We start from the raw sequence: 16,328 nt of genomic DNA on the forward strand, positions 1-16,328 counted from the left end.
CAGAAATCACACAGAGCCCCTTGGGTTACAGAGGAGTATCTTTTATGCTTAGTTTTTAAATGTCTTACAGGAAGCAGACGCTGTAGACCAGTGTGGTTGGCTTATTGAAGATGCAAGGTAATTGAACCAACATGGGATTCAAGGCAGCTTTCCTGTGTAGTCATGTGACCTGTTTTAACAGTTTTAAGCAAACAGTGGAAAAGTACATGAGTGTGTCTGTAGACTTTTGGCAGCTGGTATCTCCAGAAGCCATTTCCAGGGCCTTCATTTGTTTCTGTTAATTTGCATTAGCTGGTATCAGTTTCTTGACTTTGATAACAGTCTTGACATATTCCTTAATTTTAAATTGAAATGGAGAATGGTAGAAGAGTGGGAGAATGAAGGAATATTCATCCCTGTATATTGTGAATAGAATGGAATTATAGAATCATTTAGGTTGGGAAAGACCTTTAAGATCGTGGAGTCCAACTGTTAATATAGAATGCTTGTGTAGAAACAAATAGAATACTTTTATGTTTAGAAATGGGTCTGGAGTCTGCTCAGTACATGAAGGTTGGTCAGACGTGTCTTCCAACAGAAACAGAGCAAATTGATGTACAGAGGGAGTTTTCAAACCCCATTTATTATGGGTTGTCCTGGAGCTGTTGGCCACTAAGGGTGAAGTTTGCACAGCTTGCTTCTAAGCACAGGACTGATAAGTTCTAATGGAATTATGTCTCCATATTTCAAAAGATGTCTTGAAATTTCTTGGAAGAGGAAGTTAACTGACATAAATTACCCGAACAGGAAAGGAAGGATGTTATTCCAGGTATTGTTCAGGGTATTTTTTAATTCTGCAGAATACTTGAGAAGCAGTTGAATCATTAACAGGAGTGACAAGCTAGGAAGTTTTGAAGGGAGTACAGGGCTCAGACTTGATAGTGCATACTTAAAAAGTCAAACCCTTTGCTGATACCAGATCAAAGTCAGTGAAGTGCATGTTAAAACAGCACAGGAGCTTTTCTGTATCTTCATGTTTTAAATACTCAGTAATACATAATTTTCACATTTGTTTGGTTAAGAAAACTTTGGAGTTGATTTACGTTTGGGTTCTTTTTTAATAAAGCATTGCTCTGGCTGGGGATTTTTGGGTTGTTTCGGGTTTTTTTAACTGAATGCTGGTAGAGTATTTGGAAACTGAACATAAGTAGTAAAAATATTTACAAGAGTAGTATTAGGTGTGTTAATCTTGTCATGTGGGTAACACTGTAGTCTTAATTATAAGAAGAAAATCTAAAAAGGTCAAAATTATCTGAGCAGGTAAAATTTTGGACTAATCTAGAATATAATTCCCTATTTTTAAAGATGTGCTTTAGGCTGACCTTCCCCAGCCACCCACCTATACTGTAGTGAGAGGTCACAGACAGCTTGGGTTTGAACCCCTGCCGTACTGTTACACTGTCCGTACACTTTCGCTGGTGATTGGTCACTGAGCTGTCATGCAGGTAAAGATTAAATAAGGCAAACTGCTGTATCTCACGCATAAGAGAAATTGTACTTTTCTACCTGTGTTTCATTAGTTCTAAGGTTCTTGCCTGTCTGTTGTTTCCTGGTTAGGTATAAAAGACTCAGCAGTTTCAGAAAATAAAATCACATGTGATGGTTCATTTATCTTATGGTATTATGAAATACCATCTTTTCAACAGAGGGAGGTTGTGGTCAGACTAGGAGGGCAGAATGTCTTTGTTCTCGGCGTCAGTTCCTTGGCTGACGACCATGGGGTCATTGTGTCTTTAATTAATATTCTGGGCCTGCGTATAGTATTTTTGATACCAGAAGCACAAATCAAATCTTCCTTTTGCCAAGGTTTTCATTTTTTGGACAGGAATGTAGCCTTCAGAGTGCCTTGAAAACTTCCCAGGAGAAGACTTGAGTTGCTGTTGAGATGAATCCCTCCAGACTCCAGGAACAGCAGTACAGGCAAATGACTGAGCAGGTCATTGTAGACTCTTTACTGTCAGTGGAGGGCTACCTTAAGAAGTTCAGGGTGTGATTCCTCATTTTTCTCATGGAGAGACTGGATTTAGTGACATGAACCATGCTAAAGGCTCCACTATTTTAACTAGATCTCCTTTACCTGCAGTGTGGGTACCTAGACAGCTAATTTAATGTGGACACCTGTGTTACAGAAGTCAAATGAGGTGAATGTCAATCCCAATATTGTGTGATTTGATTACTTTGATTTGTAAGAAATCTGGTGGAAATCTGTAGAACCCAGGGGGTTTGTCTTCCAAAATGAAATTAGTATATGCCAAAAATAGGCTTTTGCAGCCAGAGTGGAGACTGCACTTATCTCTGCCCCCCTGCCTTGATCTAGAATCTTTCTTCCTTTGTATGAATTGAGCAGTTACAGGGGAATGTGCTAAGCTAGAATAGAATCGGTCTGTACTGTTAAACTCTACATAATGGCACAGTGCTACCTTGGTCACTCTGCCATTAAAATTCCAAAGATAATCTTGTTGAGTTTTATTCTGTTCTTGCAGTCAAACTCTGCAATGCAGTTGACGGCTAGTCTTAAAATAATCTTACAGATTGATTAAAGAGATGCTGAATTACAGCGCTGTGTTCAGATGTTCCCAAATGACTTGGCCACTTCTGAAAACGTCACCTGCTGTTGAAATAATAGGGGGGAAAAGTTGAGTCATACTGGTGAAATTAGTGTACGTCTAAACTTTTCAATAAAATCCCTTAAGTGCCCTGTTGAAATGATTAAGTAGGATCTTTCCCACTTCGTGCTTGCACCTAGATGTGAATGTTAGAACAGAACAGAATAATTTCAGTTGGAAGAACAGTCTAGTCCAACTGCATGACCATTTCAGGCTGACCAAAGGTTAAAGCATGTTAAGGGCATTGTCCAAATGACTTTCAAACACTGGCAGGATTGGGGCATGACCACCTCTCTAGAAAGCCTGTTGCAGTGTTTGATCACTCTCTTGGTAAAGGAATGCTTTCTGATGTTCACTCGAAACCTCCCCTGGCGCAGCTTTGAACCATTTACTTGTGTCTTATCACTGCATACCAGGGAGAAGAGCTCAGCACCTCCCACTTCACGTCTCTTCCTCGGGAAGCTGTAGACAGCAATGCAGTCACCCCTCAGCCTCCTTTTTCTCCAAACTAGACAAACACAGAGTCCTTAGCTGCTCCTCATAGGACATGCCTTCCAGCCCTTTCACCAGCTTTGCCCTCCTCTGGATGCATTCAAGGACCTTCACGTCCTTGTGAAGTTGTGGGCCCCAGACCTGCGCACAGTACTCAAGGTGAGACCTGAACACAGTGGGATAATCCCCACTTTTGAGAGGCTGGTTACGCTGTGTGTGATGCGCCGCAGGATGCGGTTCACCCTCACTGTTGACTCATATTGAGCCTGCTGTCAGCCAGCACCCCCACATCCCTTTATGCAGGGCTGCTCTCCAGCCATTCCTCTCCCAGTTTGTACTTGGGCCTGGTGTTACTCTGTCCCACGTAGAGAATCCAGTGTTTGGTCATGTTAAATTTCATCCTGTTAATCATAGCCCGGTTCTCCAGTCTATCTAGATCCCTCTGCAAGGCCTCTTGTCCCTCAAGAGAGTCAACAGCACCTCGCAGTTTGTATTATCAGCAAACATGCTAACAGTGTGTTCAACTCCTGCATTGAGTTAGTTGATAAATTTAAGGGAACACAACTGGCTGTAGGATCGAGCCCAGGGGAACACCACTGGTGACTGGTTGCCAGCCAGATGTAGCCCCATTTCACCATAACCCTTTGAGCTCTGCCCTTCAGCCAGTTCTTTGTCCAGTGCTCCCTTAACCCACTTGTCCCACAGTTGGACAGCTGGTCCAGAAGGATGCTGTAAGAGGCAGCCTAAAATCCAGAAAAACTACCTCTACCACTTCCCATTCATCCAGTGGGCTGGGGACCTTATCATAGAAGGAGATCAGATTAGTTAAACGGGACATTCTTTTGCTGAGCCTGTGTTGGCTGAGCTTGGTGACTGCGTTGCTCTTCATGTGCCTTTCAGTAGCAGCCTGTATAATCCTCTCCGTCATTTTTCCAGGAGCGGTTGTTAGACTAACAGGTCTGTAGTTCGCTGAGTCTTCCCTCGTGACCTTCTTGTAACTTACAATAACGTTGGCTAGTTTCCAGAGACCTTTGGTAGGTGATCTGGAGGGGTTTGTGCAGCTATACAGTACAGGATGTGATTCCTTCTACCTTTTCACAGCAGAGTCAGCGTGCTTCTGCTGGCGTGGTGGTGGGACTTGTGCAAAGGGTCTGCTTCAGTTCTTCACAAGAAGTGAGTGCCTCCTCGCTGGATGGTGCATCTCTGACTCATGCTGTTATTTTCCTGGTTTCCTCTGGGAGAAAGTTATTCTTCTCTGTAGCTGGTACAGTGCTGTGTTTTGGATTTGGAATGAGAATAGTGTTGATAACACACTGATGTTGTAGTTGTTGCTGAGTAGTGCTTACTCAAAATCAAGGACTTTTCAGTTTCCCTTGCTCTGCCAGTGAGCAGGTGCACAAAGAGCCGGGCCAGGACAGCTGACCTGAACTAGCCAAAGGGATGGTCCCTACCCTGGAATGTCATGCCCACTGATGTGAACTGGGGGGGAGTTGGCCAGGACCTGCCGATCACTGCTGGGGACTGGCTGGGCATCAGTCAGCAGGTGGTGAGCAATCATTGAATCATTTATCGAGCAGCACTTGGTTTTTTTTATTCTGTTTTATTCCTGTAATTGTTATCTTTCTTTTCATTGCTAGAACTATTACATTTTACTTTAGAACAGTTCAGTAACTGAAATTACCTCAACCCATGGGTTTTGCCTTTTTCTGGTTCTCCCCGTCTCACTGCAGGGGGACTGCATGAGTGGCTGCCTGCCGACTGGGGTTAAACTACGGCAGTTACTGGTATTGGTACTTCTAGAGTTATTTTCTGCACAAGTAGAAGTCTCTTGCAGATAGTTTAATTACTGTGGATTATTTTAGGTATCATATTGATGACATGGGTGAGCAGAAGGAAATGGAACGGGGTTGTCATAGCTACTGTGACTTACTTTTTTTCTGATTTTTGTACTTCCATTTAAAAATATTTTTATCTCTAAATTTTTAGGGATAAAAAATGTGCTTTGCTGATTGTAAATTACCGGTCATACTTCGGACATTCCCAGTTTGAGCAGAGATGTTTTTTGAAGACTTGTTTTCTAGAAATCACAAAGGGTGAAATGAAGGAACATTTTCTTGGCAATTTATATAAAGGAAAATTGGGTTAGTTTAATAGTCATGGTTGAGTACAGTTTATTTAGGTCCTTACATAAGGACATGGTTTATTTTGGATCAGGTGGTTTTTCATAGAATTTCTGTAGAAATTTTTTTACATGCTGATAGTTTTTGCTTGAACTAGTAAATTTCTGTAAGCTTGCAGCTACTACTAACAATTCCATTGTTTTATTTAGCTCAATATATTTTTTTTTCCATGAGTAGATCTTAGAATACTCATGTGTTGTGGTTAGAAATGAGTTTCTCGTGCGGAACTGATTCAGGCCTGTAATTGTATAGCAAAGGGAAGACTGAAATTTAAGGTATTTTCAGTCATCGAGGGGGCAAATTAACTTCTTTATGACTAATCGAGTAAACATATTACTCTGATGCATAAGAGTGGGTGTCTTTTGTTTTTTGGGTACATTCATTCTTGACCTTTCGATTACTTGGACCATAAACACGGTAGTGCAGGGACGGATATGGTTCAGAATTCCTGTACCATCAGTACGTTGTCAGTACTGATCAAACAGAAATCCTTTTACAGTGAGCAGCTCGGGTCTGGCTTTTAAAACGGAAGAGGAATGTTCTATTTTTTAAGATAAGTCTGTTTAGAGATAAACTAAATAAGGTATTTTTTTAAACATATATATTTATGTCATTAGTACCTACATAGTTGCCTTCTGGATTTAAGTTGGTTTATGCCTCTGGCCTTCTCTATTACATGCTTACTCGGCAGTGACAGCGGTGTCTGCAGCACTCTGCGTTGAGATTCCCGAGCTAGTTTTAGCTTGTGTTGATGCTAAGACCAAATTAGCCCAAGCTGAAAATGGTTTAATTTGTCCTGTTTCTCAGCCTAACAAATTAGCCCTTGCTGCATTGCCTCTTTACATGAGTAGACGGCCACTTGTCCCCTAGCTACTTCAATCTTGTTCTTAAACTGTCTGGCAATCAGTGTTGCAACTACACAGTAGAAAAATAATTTCTCTAGCATCCTTTGAGTGCTGGTGTCTCTCTAGTATTTTCTGTACGTTTACTGGGGGCTGATACTTTCAGGTATGCATTTTCTAAGAGCAACATGTCTTGTGGGTTATTAGAAACAACACTGAAATAACTAACTAGGTTACACAAAGGAAAATATTGAGCAATGTAAACAATAGGATAAGGAGTCTTGTGGAGCATTGGGTTGTCATGATTTATTTTCGTGTTTCCCTCCAGTGTAAGCTATATGCAGTTTGTTCTGCTGAGGACCTTGTGTCTGAAGTCCCACAACTGAGCCACTTGAAAGAGCAAACCTACAACAAAGGATGTATGTTTGTGGAAAGTGTAATAGGACTTTAAAGACTCCTGATGGTTAAGATGTTTCTGTGTGGTGTCTTCATTTACAGTACATGTATTGCATACCTTGAAAACCAATGTAAACCGAACTGCAGTTAGGTGTGGTAAGTGATGATCTTGTATCTCCCAGCGCTTCTTTCACATCCTGTATATTGATGACTGTTCTCCTCACTGCCTGACCACTCTTCTTCAGTCCATATTCTGTCCCTGCATGTTGGATTTAGAAGTAACAGTTTGCCAGCGCTGTCGATTACTTCAGCTTTGCTGAGAGGCACTGGTCACACTGAGAGCAGGAGAGAATTTAGAAGTGTCCCAGTTCCCTGCTTGCTCTGTTTCTACTGCTCTGACAGGTGTTGCTATGTAAGTTAACTATCTTGTGGTTGAATAAGTGTAATCTTCATTTTAAAATGAAAAGAGAATTCTGGCAGAAGTTGGCAGCACTAGAAAAATGGTCCTGCTTGCCCAAAGTGGACTGGTTTTTTTCCAGGGGCTGTGTGTATATGTCAGAGGCTGAAAAAGAGAGAGTAAGTATGTGTGGGCCCTGGCAGCAGGCCACACTCTTCAGGCCATGCACTGTATCATCTCTTCCTCTTCTATAAGTTTTGCAAGGCAATGAAAGAAAGGCTTAGCTATATAAAATGATGTATTTATTTCAAAATTGTGTTAAATGAGCTCATCTTAGTCACTCAGCAGTTACGAAATGCTGCCAAGTGCTACACATCTTCTAAATGTATAGATAAGTTGTTTTTTTTTTTTTGCAAAGGATGAAATACTATACTGTTACTGAGGCAGAGAGAAAGCATCTTCTTTTACCCATAACAGTGAAGCATGAAGAAAGATGCTGAAAGCCAAGATTTCTTGTTTGACCCTCCTTAGTGCTTCTGAATGTGAAGATTCCTACTCAGTGAGGCTGTCTGCTTGTGGCAGGCAAAATTATCATTCACTGTGTTCACAGCTGAGAGTTTTGACGAGGTCGGTAACCAGTTCTAGCACAGCATGGCTCCTTCTCCATCACTGCCAGCTTAGTAGCATGAACAAGTGAGACTTCTGCTGCTTCCCTTCTAACGAGGTATGAATTCCAGATCAAATGTTAGAGATTCGTGTTTCTGCATGAAGAAATCGGATTCAACCCCTGGACGTGTTCCAAGCAGGGGTATCATTAAATTTGACTCTGTTGCTTCCAACTGTTAAAGCATACTGATCTGACAACCAGGGAGGGAACTAAAATACATATATATGTTTCAAAGTTACAAGGCAGAAGGAAGTGTTAAATAATTTAGTCTGACATTTAGGGTATTGCAGGTCATTATGGGTAACTGTTACTCCTGGTTTTGAGCTCAGTAGCTCATGTTTGACTGAAAAATTAACAGGCATTTGTTGAAAATCCTTTTCAGAAAGGCACGCTGCCTGATTTTGAAGTTCCTTAGAAATGAGGATTTTGGCATCTCTTAGTAATTTGTTCTATTAGTTAAACGGTCTGTGGATTCTTCTTTTTCATAGTGTTTTGCTGCATTTCTAACTTGATTATGTCTAGTTGCTAGTTTTCCATAGTTTTCTGGGAATTTTAAGCTGGCATAAACTGGCAGAGCTGCTGACAGAAGCAGTCAGCTTTGCCCAGTCACTTGTTCCTGCTTTGATGCCAGCTGGGTGGCCGGAGAGCCAGCCCCTAGTCCTGGCCTGATCTTTCTGCAGCTGTACAGTGAACTCACTGCAGAACTAGCAACAACAGCAACAAAATTGGATTTGTCCAGGGTCAGTACCAAGATATAGTTCATAGCACAGCTGCATGAAGGGTGCTGTTACAAACAAGGAGGTAGAACAGGGATGGGAACAAACAGTTGGGGATGAGAAATGGGTGAGGGTGGCTGTCCCAACAGCAGATGGTGAAACCGCAGAGTTATTTCTGCTGTGGGTTCTTGGCCACTTTCTGCTAGGAATAATAGTGTCCTAATGGTGGCTTGTTGCTCTGCAGCTAGCAGCATGTCTCTGCATCTGTGGGTTGATCCTCATGGTGTTAACATCACGACTTCACAACCAAGTACACATCAGAACACTGGAATAAAAAATGCAGTTACTTGATATAGCAAAAGCTGTTCAGAAGCAAGTATTGTCATTAACACTTAATTTTGTTGATAAATTTTTAGTGTCTGTGTTGTAGTAATTTGCAACTAGTACTCAAGGGAAAAAGGCTTTGGACTGTTTTACTAGAGGGCTGATATGAAGCAAATTGGTCTTGGTATTAGCAGGTTGAAAGTGGCAATTGCCCCTGTGAGGACTGTGCTTAGTAAACATCCTTTTTTGAAAAGTAAACTCACTTGAAAATACAAATTCATATGTATTAGGTAATGGGATGTCTTAAGATCTAGCTGTTAAAGAGTATATAGTACTAAACCATGTGAACATCAAAACGTTTTTATCTCCACTGGATGTTTGTTTCTATTGTGAGAGTGTTTGTAGGAAATCTGTGCCAGCTCTCATGTTTTCAATACTTTGTTGTGCTTTTTAGTAAGAGAAGAGCATCATCAACCTTTGCGAATCTGAGAAGTGTACACTAAGCTAGTTGTCTGTGTTGCCTCTGTAGTCTGAGATGGGGTACAGTTTTCTGAAGTACAGAAGGAAAAAGATGGAGCTCTGAAGAGTGAGGTCGCACCCAGCAGTGGACGAGTCCCGCCCAGCAGTGCAGTCTGGCAGGCTCCAAACTGTGCTGTCATCGCAGAACACAGTGAAGCTTGTCCTGTGCATGCATGTGTGGCTGTGAACTAGAAAGCCAGAATATGTTCATGTACCAGTGTTCTGGGGCATCACATACTGATGCTGTTCTCCACATAAGGAAAAAAAATCTCTTCCAGAGACTGCTGAAGGTGACTGTTGGTTTTTTTTTGTTTTTTTTTAAAGTGCTGTCAAAATACATTTGTTTACATTTCAGTTTACCAGTGACTTACTGCAGTGGAAGTTGTTCTATAAAATTGTACTGTCTTTTCTTCCCAAAAGATTACAGTATTCTTTAGGCAACAGTGCTGAAGGGATGAAGCATATATTCACTTTTTCTTACTAATTCAGCCTGCTGATGGCATGTCTCTTCAGCAGCATAGTACAAAACCTACATTGACTTAAGACTAAAAAGTATTCCCTCTCCTTTAGAGTTGGATATGGTTTGGGGTAATCTGATGGTGTATTATTTAATCAAGAGTTCATTTTCACAGTTCCAGCTGGTACAGGATCTCATTTTACACGTGGGAACTGATGAACAAGGTTGTAGAGGCTGTTTTGCAAGAGGACTCTGTTCTTTATCCTTCCACTCTTGCTTAGGAGCTGCTAACAGCCCACTTAATCAGAGCTGTTGCCACCATTTAGCAGAGAGTGAGGAAACTGCTTCACTGGAGTTCTGACTGAGGGCCACTGGAGGTTCAGCTCATAAACTTCTTTAAAGTGACCATTGATTTTGGGGATCTTTATTTAAGATAGCCCCAAGCTGCCCAGCTGCAGCTGTCCTAAGTGTGTTCTATGCCTGCATCTCTTCCTCCATTACCTTCATTTCCACTTGACTGAGCCTCCCACCTTGGCTACCCGTTCTCTTGTTTCCCTTCATTCTGAGCAGTCATATCCCAGCCTAAGTGTCTTATGCCCCAATCACTCTTTTTACATCCGTTTTGTGTAATCTTTTTGTTCAATCTGTGGAAAACTTGCTTGGATGAACATTTCCTGGCCACCTGTGACTTCATAGGAGAATTTCCCATATTCCTCATTTAAAACTCTCACTTTAGGTTTTTATTGAAGGCAGAAAACAGTGTCTCTTCTGTTCTTTTTCATCTTTGATATTTATTGTGCAGATACGTATTAGCCTGGTAAAGCTGTAAAATAGCAAAGTTGTGATGTTCTTCACTGGTGGTGTAATAGTTTAGAGAAGGCTTTGCTGTCTGATAAAAATTACTTTGAAGTACAACCATTTAAGAGAAAGATGCCTTTTTATTTACCAAACACTTGGAAGCAAACCTTAAAAAACCCCACCACAGTAAAGAGCAAATAATTTTCTTCACAACATAGGGTCTTTCCTTTCTATGTGGAAAGACGGGATTCTTGCCAATCATAACATTTTTCAGAAGATTGCTGCTATTTTCCCCTTATTATATTTTAAAGTAGTAAAATATATAAAAAATATTGATGAGCTTTCTCAAAAAATGTATCCAGTTTTGGTACATCTTGCTAAAATACCATTTAACTTCTTTTCAGGTGGAAAAGAAAGGATGTAAGAGGGAAGGAAAATCAGTAAACAGTACTGAAATAGGCTTTTTTGTTTGTTACTTCGCTGCTAGAAAGACCTCCCAATGATGCATGGCTTTTGGAACCTTAGTTAGCTTCCTCTGGAGTAAATGGGAGCCTTTAACTTTTATTTTCCCAAGAGGGCAGTGAGGCTCACTCACTACAGTACCTCTCTGCTATTGTGTATATGATCTACAATATATGTATTTTTAAAATGTGCAAAATATTAAATGAAAAGTCTTGTAGATGGTAAAATCTGTCTATGTGCTTCCTTCAGATGCTAAAGGTACAATTAGCAAGAAAAGGTCAGCTTTCTAGTTTACTAAGGGATGTGGTTGTGTATGAACCTTGTTCGTAGCAAATTTTGAAGGCTTTTTTTTTAAGAGAAAAGAAATCGTAACTAGAGAAACTACAATTTAAATATTAATGGTCGTTATGTTTTCCAAACCTTTTAATTCAGTTTTGGGTGAAAGAACAGAACAAAAACCTTCACACAAGAAGCATGGTCGTAGTTTGAATGTACGTTACTGACATAAACTAAACAGGAATTTCTACAGAGAAAAAAGGGACTTAAGAACTCAGATTTTTGTTAATTAAGGTTTTGGCAATCTGACCTTCCTTGGTCCTTTTTGAAAACCCCAATGCAGGCTGCATCATGAATGGCATTTAAATTACTTGCATCTGTGACTGTAATGGGAGGAAGGTTCCCTGTTGTGCTGTGCTAGTTGCTGTATTCTGTCAGGTGCGTGTCCCTGGTCGGAGGGATTTTACATTCCCGAGAGCATCTGAGAAAATTTCCGGGGAGGGCAGCTTTTTACAGGATGGGGTAGAGACTAGTCAGAGAGGAGCCTGCATTGGGAATGGAGGTTGAGGAGCAGAAAACAGTCTCAGTAAATGCTCAAACACAGAAACAAAGAGTTTCCTTCAGGGATGCATAGGGATTATGCAGAATCGGGTTGTTAATGGATTGAGAACAAACCTGAAAAAAAAACAATCCACAGTGGACTAGAGGAGTTACTTAAGTCTTTTATTCATCTTGCTTTTAGTTTTACTGTTCAAGAGTTCCATGTTTTATGTATTTTTCTAATAACACTGAGTTCTGGAGTTTACAGTGCTTACAGTGATTTTGATGATGCTTGTTTGGACGGAGGAATGCAGGCAACTCCTCCAAGCACTTGGTGACTCAGGGTCTCCTAGCAGTGGTGTTACAGGCAAGATGGGAATCTGAAGGCAGCCCTGGGCTTGGGGGCTGAAGCTGGAAGCAAGCAAAGACATATGTCCTCTGGAGACAGAGGCAGAAGATTTTATTTTACTTACTATTTGAAGAGAGAGTAGCACAGAATCACCCCCTCAAGTCTGCGAAGGAGCTGTGACATATCTTCAAAGAGCTGGCCAGCAGCATGGCTAACAGAGCTCCTTGTAGATCCAGGTGTCTTTGTAGCATCTGAGAGGGACAAATGTTAAAGAACCTAAAAAGAAATCTAAGTCAGGCATTGGGTTCATCTCAAGGCTCTGATGCATGACCTTTATCTACAGGGAGCAGCAAGATGGTCTGGGAGCCCAAGAACCAAGCCAGATCACTAGGTGGGCAGAAACTGAACTGAGATTAAGAAACTTGAGCAGGAGGGATGTGGCAAAGATAAGCCACTGCACAGGTGGAGTTGCTCACAAAAACAGAGTATCTGAAAAGTATGTGTTAAAATGAGTATGTTTAACAAATATATTTTACAAAGGTTTCCAAAATACATAAAAAAAAAAAAAAATAGCTGGCAAGACCTCTCTTACAGCTGTTGAAATTATTTACTTGCTATGGGACGATGAGGTCAGGGAAAAGATGCTGTGGCTCCATCACCTCCTACAGGTGAAAACTCTAGAAGTCACCTTATTGAGAGATGTCTTTAGAAGGGTGTAGGATTTAAATCAATGTAGAAGGAGCCTTGGAACACAACTTTTGAAATAATCTCGGGATGTTACTGCTCTGAGAATAAGGCAGATGAAAATGGGAGGCATTAGTGCTTGTTGAGAACAAGATGTCCTGTTTTTGGAAACAGTGGGTTAAAAGGACTAACACTGGGGAGTTGGTCACGTACCAGATTTGGTCTGGAACAATGACAGATGAACACTGAGTTGCCATTGTACATAAAGTTCTGTCTGCAGTGTGAAAAGCAACAAAATGAGAGGATGAATACAGAGCGAGGTGTGCTTGAGAGTGGCATCAAGATACCTGAGACAAGGAAGAAAAATCTACATTTCCTCGAAAGAAACATAGCCATTTGTGATAAAAGGGCTGTTTTGAAGCTTTGGAGACTCAGCCTGCCAGAGATGTTTTGAGAGAGCTGGGAAAGTGTTTTCTTCTGCATTGAAAGGACACGCAGGAGATCACGTAGGTAATTGTAAAGAGGAGGAACAGAGAAAATGCTGTCAATATTCTGCAGCATTTTGGCATGCTACTTCTTCAGCGAGAATCCCTTCAAGATGGAAAGCAAATTAAACCTGATGGGACTTGAAAGGGAGGCAGGTTGTCTCTCCCAGAGGATGGAGGCAGATGGCAAGTTGTCCTGGTTTTGGCTGGGATAGAGTTCATTTTCTTTCTAGTAGCTGGTACAGTGCTGTGTTTTGGATTTAGTAAGTGATTTAGTGATGTTGTAGTTGTTGCTGAGTAGTGCTTACTCTAAATCAAGGACTTTTCCGTTTCCCTTGCTCTGCCAGTGAGCAGGTGTACAAGGAGCAGAGAGGGAGCAGGGCCAGGACAGCTGATCCAAACTGGCCAAAGGGCTGGTTGCTACCCTGGAATGTCATGCCCAGTAGATAAACTGGGGGAGTTGGCCAGGACCAGGATCACTGCTTGGGAACTGGCTGGGCGTCAGTCAGCAGGTGGTGAGCAATTTTTGTTGTGCATCGCTTATTTTTGGTGTTTGTTTGGGGTTTCTTTCTTCCCTTGGATTTTATTCTTCCCTTCTTTATTACAGTTGTTATTTTTACTTCATTTCAGTCATTAAACTCTTCTTATCTCAACCCATGAGTTTTACCTCTTTCTGATTCTCTTCCCCATCCCACAGTAGGGGGGAATGAGCGAGCGAGCAGATGCCTGGTGCTTAGTTGCTGGCTGGGGTTAAACCATGACACACAAGTGTACCCTGCGCTGGTGGGATGAGGGAGCTGGGAGAACTCGTGTTCACCTTAAGTTGCATCCAGAAAGGATGAAACAGGACCTACTCATGGAACTGCTGGGGAAAAAAGTACGCCTGTTACTGTCATCTCATCTTTCAGAAACCTTGCTCATAAAGGGTTGAGTTATGTGACTGAAAAGGATGTGCAGGAGGAAGCAAGGAGACACTACAGAGCCCACCAAAAAGGAGGTGACCTGTGTAGGACTACTTAAATTTGCCCTTGGTGTGGGATAGGATGAGAGAGGGAAGAGGGGAGAGAAGGAAAATTGTTTCATATTCTAATTTTCAATCAAGCGAACAATTCAAGAAGGCAAGGAAGAGGGAAAGCGGCAGGCAATTTGGTGGCTATTCAGTAAGTTTGAAAGATGGGTTTTAAGCATTTCTGAGGTTTGCTGTGACTTTGGAAGTGCTGATCGGGAGCGGAGTGGTAGAAGGGAGGACTGTGAAATGGGTAGGAATGGACATGTGAGCAGTCTTTTTCCCTTGGGACCAAGCAGGCTACGTGGTGTTTTCTACAAGTGGGAAAGGTTACTGAGTTGCGAAGCTGAGAGCATGCTTGAAGGAGAGGACCTGCCCTGGAAGGACAAAGTGGGTTACTGGGGAGATTGTTCATAAACCCTTACAATTCTGTTACCCCACTTCAATTTTTATTTCCCATGAGATAAATACATATTTACTTCAGTTTGTTCTGGTAAAAGTCTGCTCTAGAATTAACAGATCCATTCTTGTGGCTTTTAGGTGTCTTGTTATGAAAGGGTGCAAGCAAATGCACCTCCATGGTCTTACTTGAGGTCCTGCCAGGCAATTTGTTAGTACTATACATCAAAATACTTACATACGAGTGAGATCTTGAGAACTTGTGGTGAGCTTGGACATTTTAATAGATCCTGCCTATCTTTCATGGGACAGCCTCCCTTGGGTGCGGGAGTGACCATTTGCGTGATTGATAGTTCTAATGAAAATTATGTTTTTAAGGCTTACTGTTAACCTATTCTTTAGTAACAAAGCAAACATGAGGAAACAAAACAAGGTTTTTTGAAAAATTGCAATTCATAACTGCAGTTACAGAAAATGTAATGTGGTTTTGGTTTGGTTTTGTGGTGGTTTTGATTTGTTTTTTCTTTTTAAGTGCAAATGGTCAGTTTTTGAAATAATGAGAAATTAGAGAGGGGAAAGGAAAATTGTCTGTACTTTCAGACAGGCTCTATGAATGCAGTATTAGATGCTTGCTGAGCTTTTAATTGTGTTCTAAGCGAACAAAACTTCCCTAGTTTTAAAGGATAAATGAAGTTTGAAGCAATTTGCTGTATGATACAAAATACAGTGATTCAGCATTCGTGATGAGAGCTATTTATAGTTACCCTATTTTTATTCGTAGAAAAACAATAGCACTGAATTTCAGGCAGTTTGACCAGATGCTTAGGAAGGTCTCTACTGAAGCTGAGGAAAATCTCATATTGCTTGATCTTGAAAGCTGAACTCCTGAGCTCCTTCGGCATCATTTTAGTGCTGTCCTCCCGAAGGTGAAAAAGCAGTGCTGTGCTGGAAAGCTGCATAAGCAGTGTTTCTCTGAAGCCTAATCTGTATCCACTGTTAAGGGACTGTCAACATTCATTGTACTTTTATTTTTGAAGAATTGAGCAATATTAATTAATCTCTTAATTCTAACCATCTCTTTCAGATTTTCATGACGTTCTGTTACCCGGTTGCTGCAGCCAACGTGGATCTGAATGCCGTGGCTACAGAGGCTTCTTACTTTCTCATGCTGGATCCCTCAAATCCAAGAGCTACTTGGCAGTTTCCAAGGCAACCACCTGTGGAATAATTAAAAAGGATGAAGTGTTAGTGTGCCAGATATAAGGAATTCTTGCCTGGAGAGAGCACTTCATTTTCATCTGTCTTGAAGAATCAAATGTCTTTCTGCCAGCAAAGCTAAGGTAGTACAATTAAAAAGTACTCATTTATTTTCTGGAGGTAATGGAAGTTTGACTAGGAGCAACAATCCTAGTATGACTGTGTAATTTTCATTTAAGAAAATAACTTGGGATCCTTCTATGTTAAGTTGTTGGGTATACTTAAACAGAAAATCCAGGAGAAAGATGATGAAGGAAAGGCAATGTGGGTGAACAGTATTTCATATCAGTAAAACAGTTGCATGAACTGTTTTGCACTTTATGCCATCTTTCCTTGCAGACGATTTTAAGCTGGTAAGGACTAAAATGGAGCATACATTAGTGGGAGCATAAATATAGGAAGTGCAGCCTTCATGCCAAGTACACTGAGATTTCTTT

General features: G+C 41.1%; 1 protein-coding gene across 1 annotated transcript in view; it reads left to right on the top strand.

Annotated features, from left to right (window-relative positions):
• The window catches only part of LOC308066323 (uncharacterized protein), a gene marked incomplete at its 5' end in the record, with an annotated part of 129,465 nt that overhangs the window by 24,350 nt on the left and 88,787 nt on the right, over positions 1-16,328 (top strand). The window contains one exon of the mRNA XM_080393453.1: positions 15,719-15,974. Coding sequence (XP_080249579.1) covers positions 15,719-15,897 — 179 coding nt within the window. The 3' untranslated portion in view covers positions 15,898-15,974. The remainder of the gene's footprint in view (positions 1-15,718; positions 15,975-16,328) is intronic.

The sequence above is a fragment of the Falco punctatus genome (genome assembly GCF_963210335.1).
Source record: "Falco punctatus genome assembly, chromosome: 6".
Classification (NCBI taxonomy): Eukaryota; Metazoa; Chordata; class Aves; order Falconiformes; family Falconidae; genus Falco; species Falco punctatus.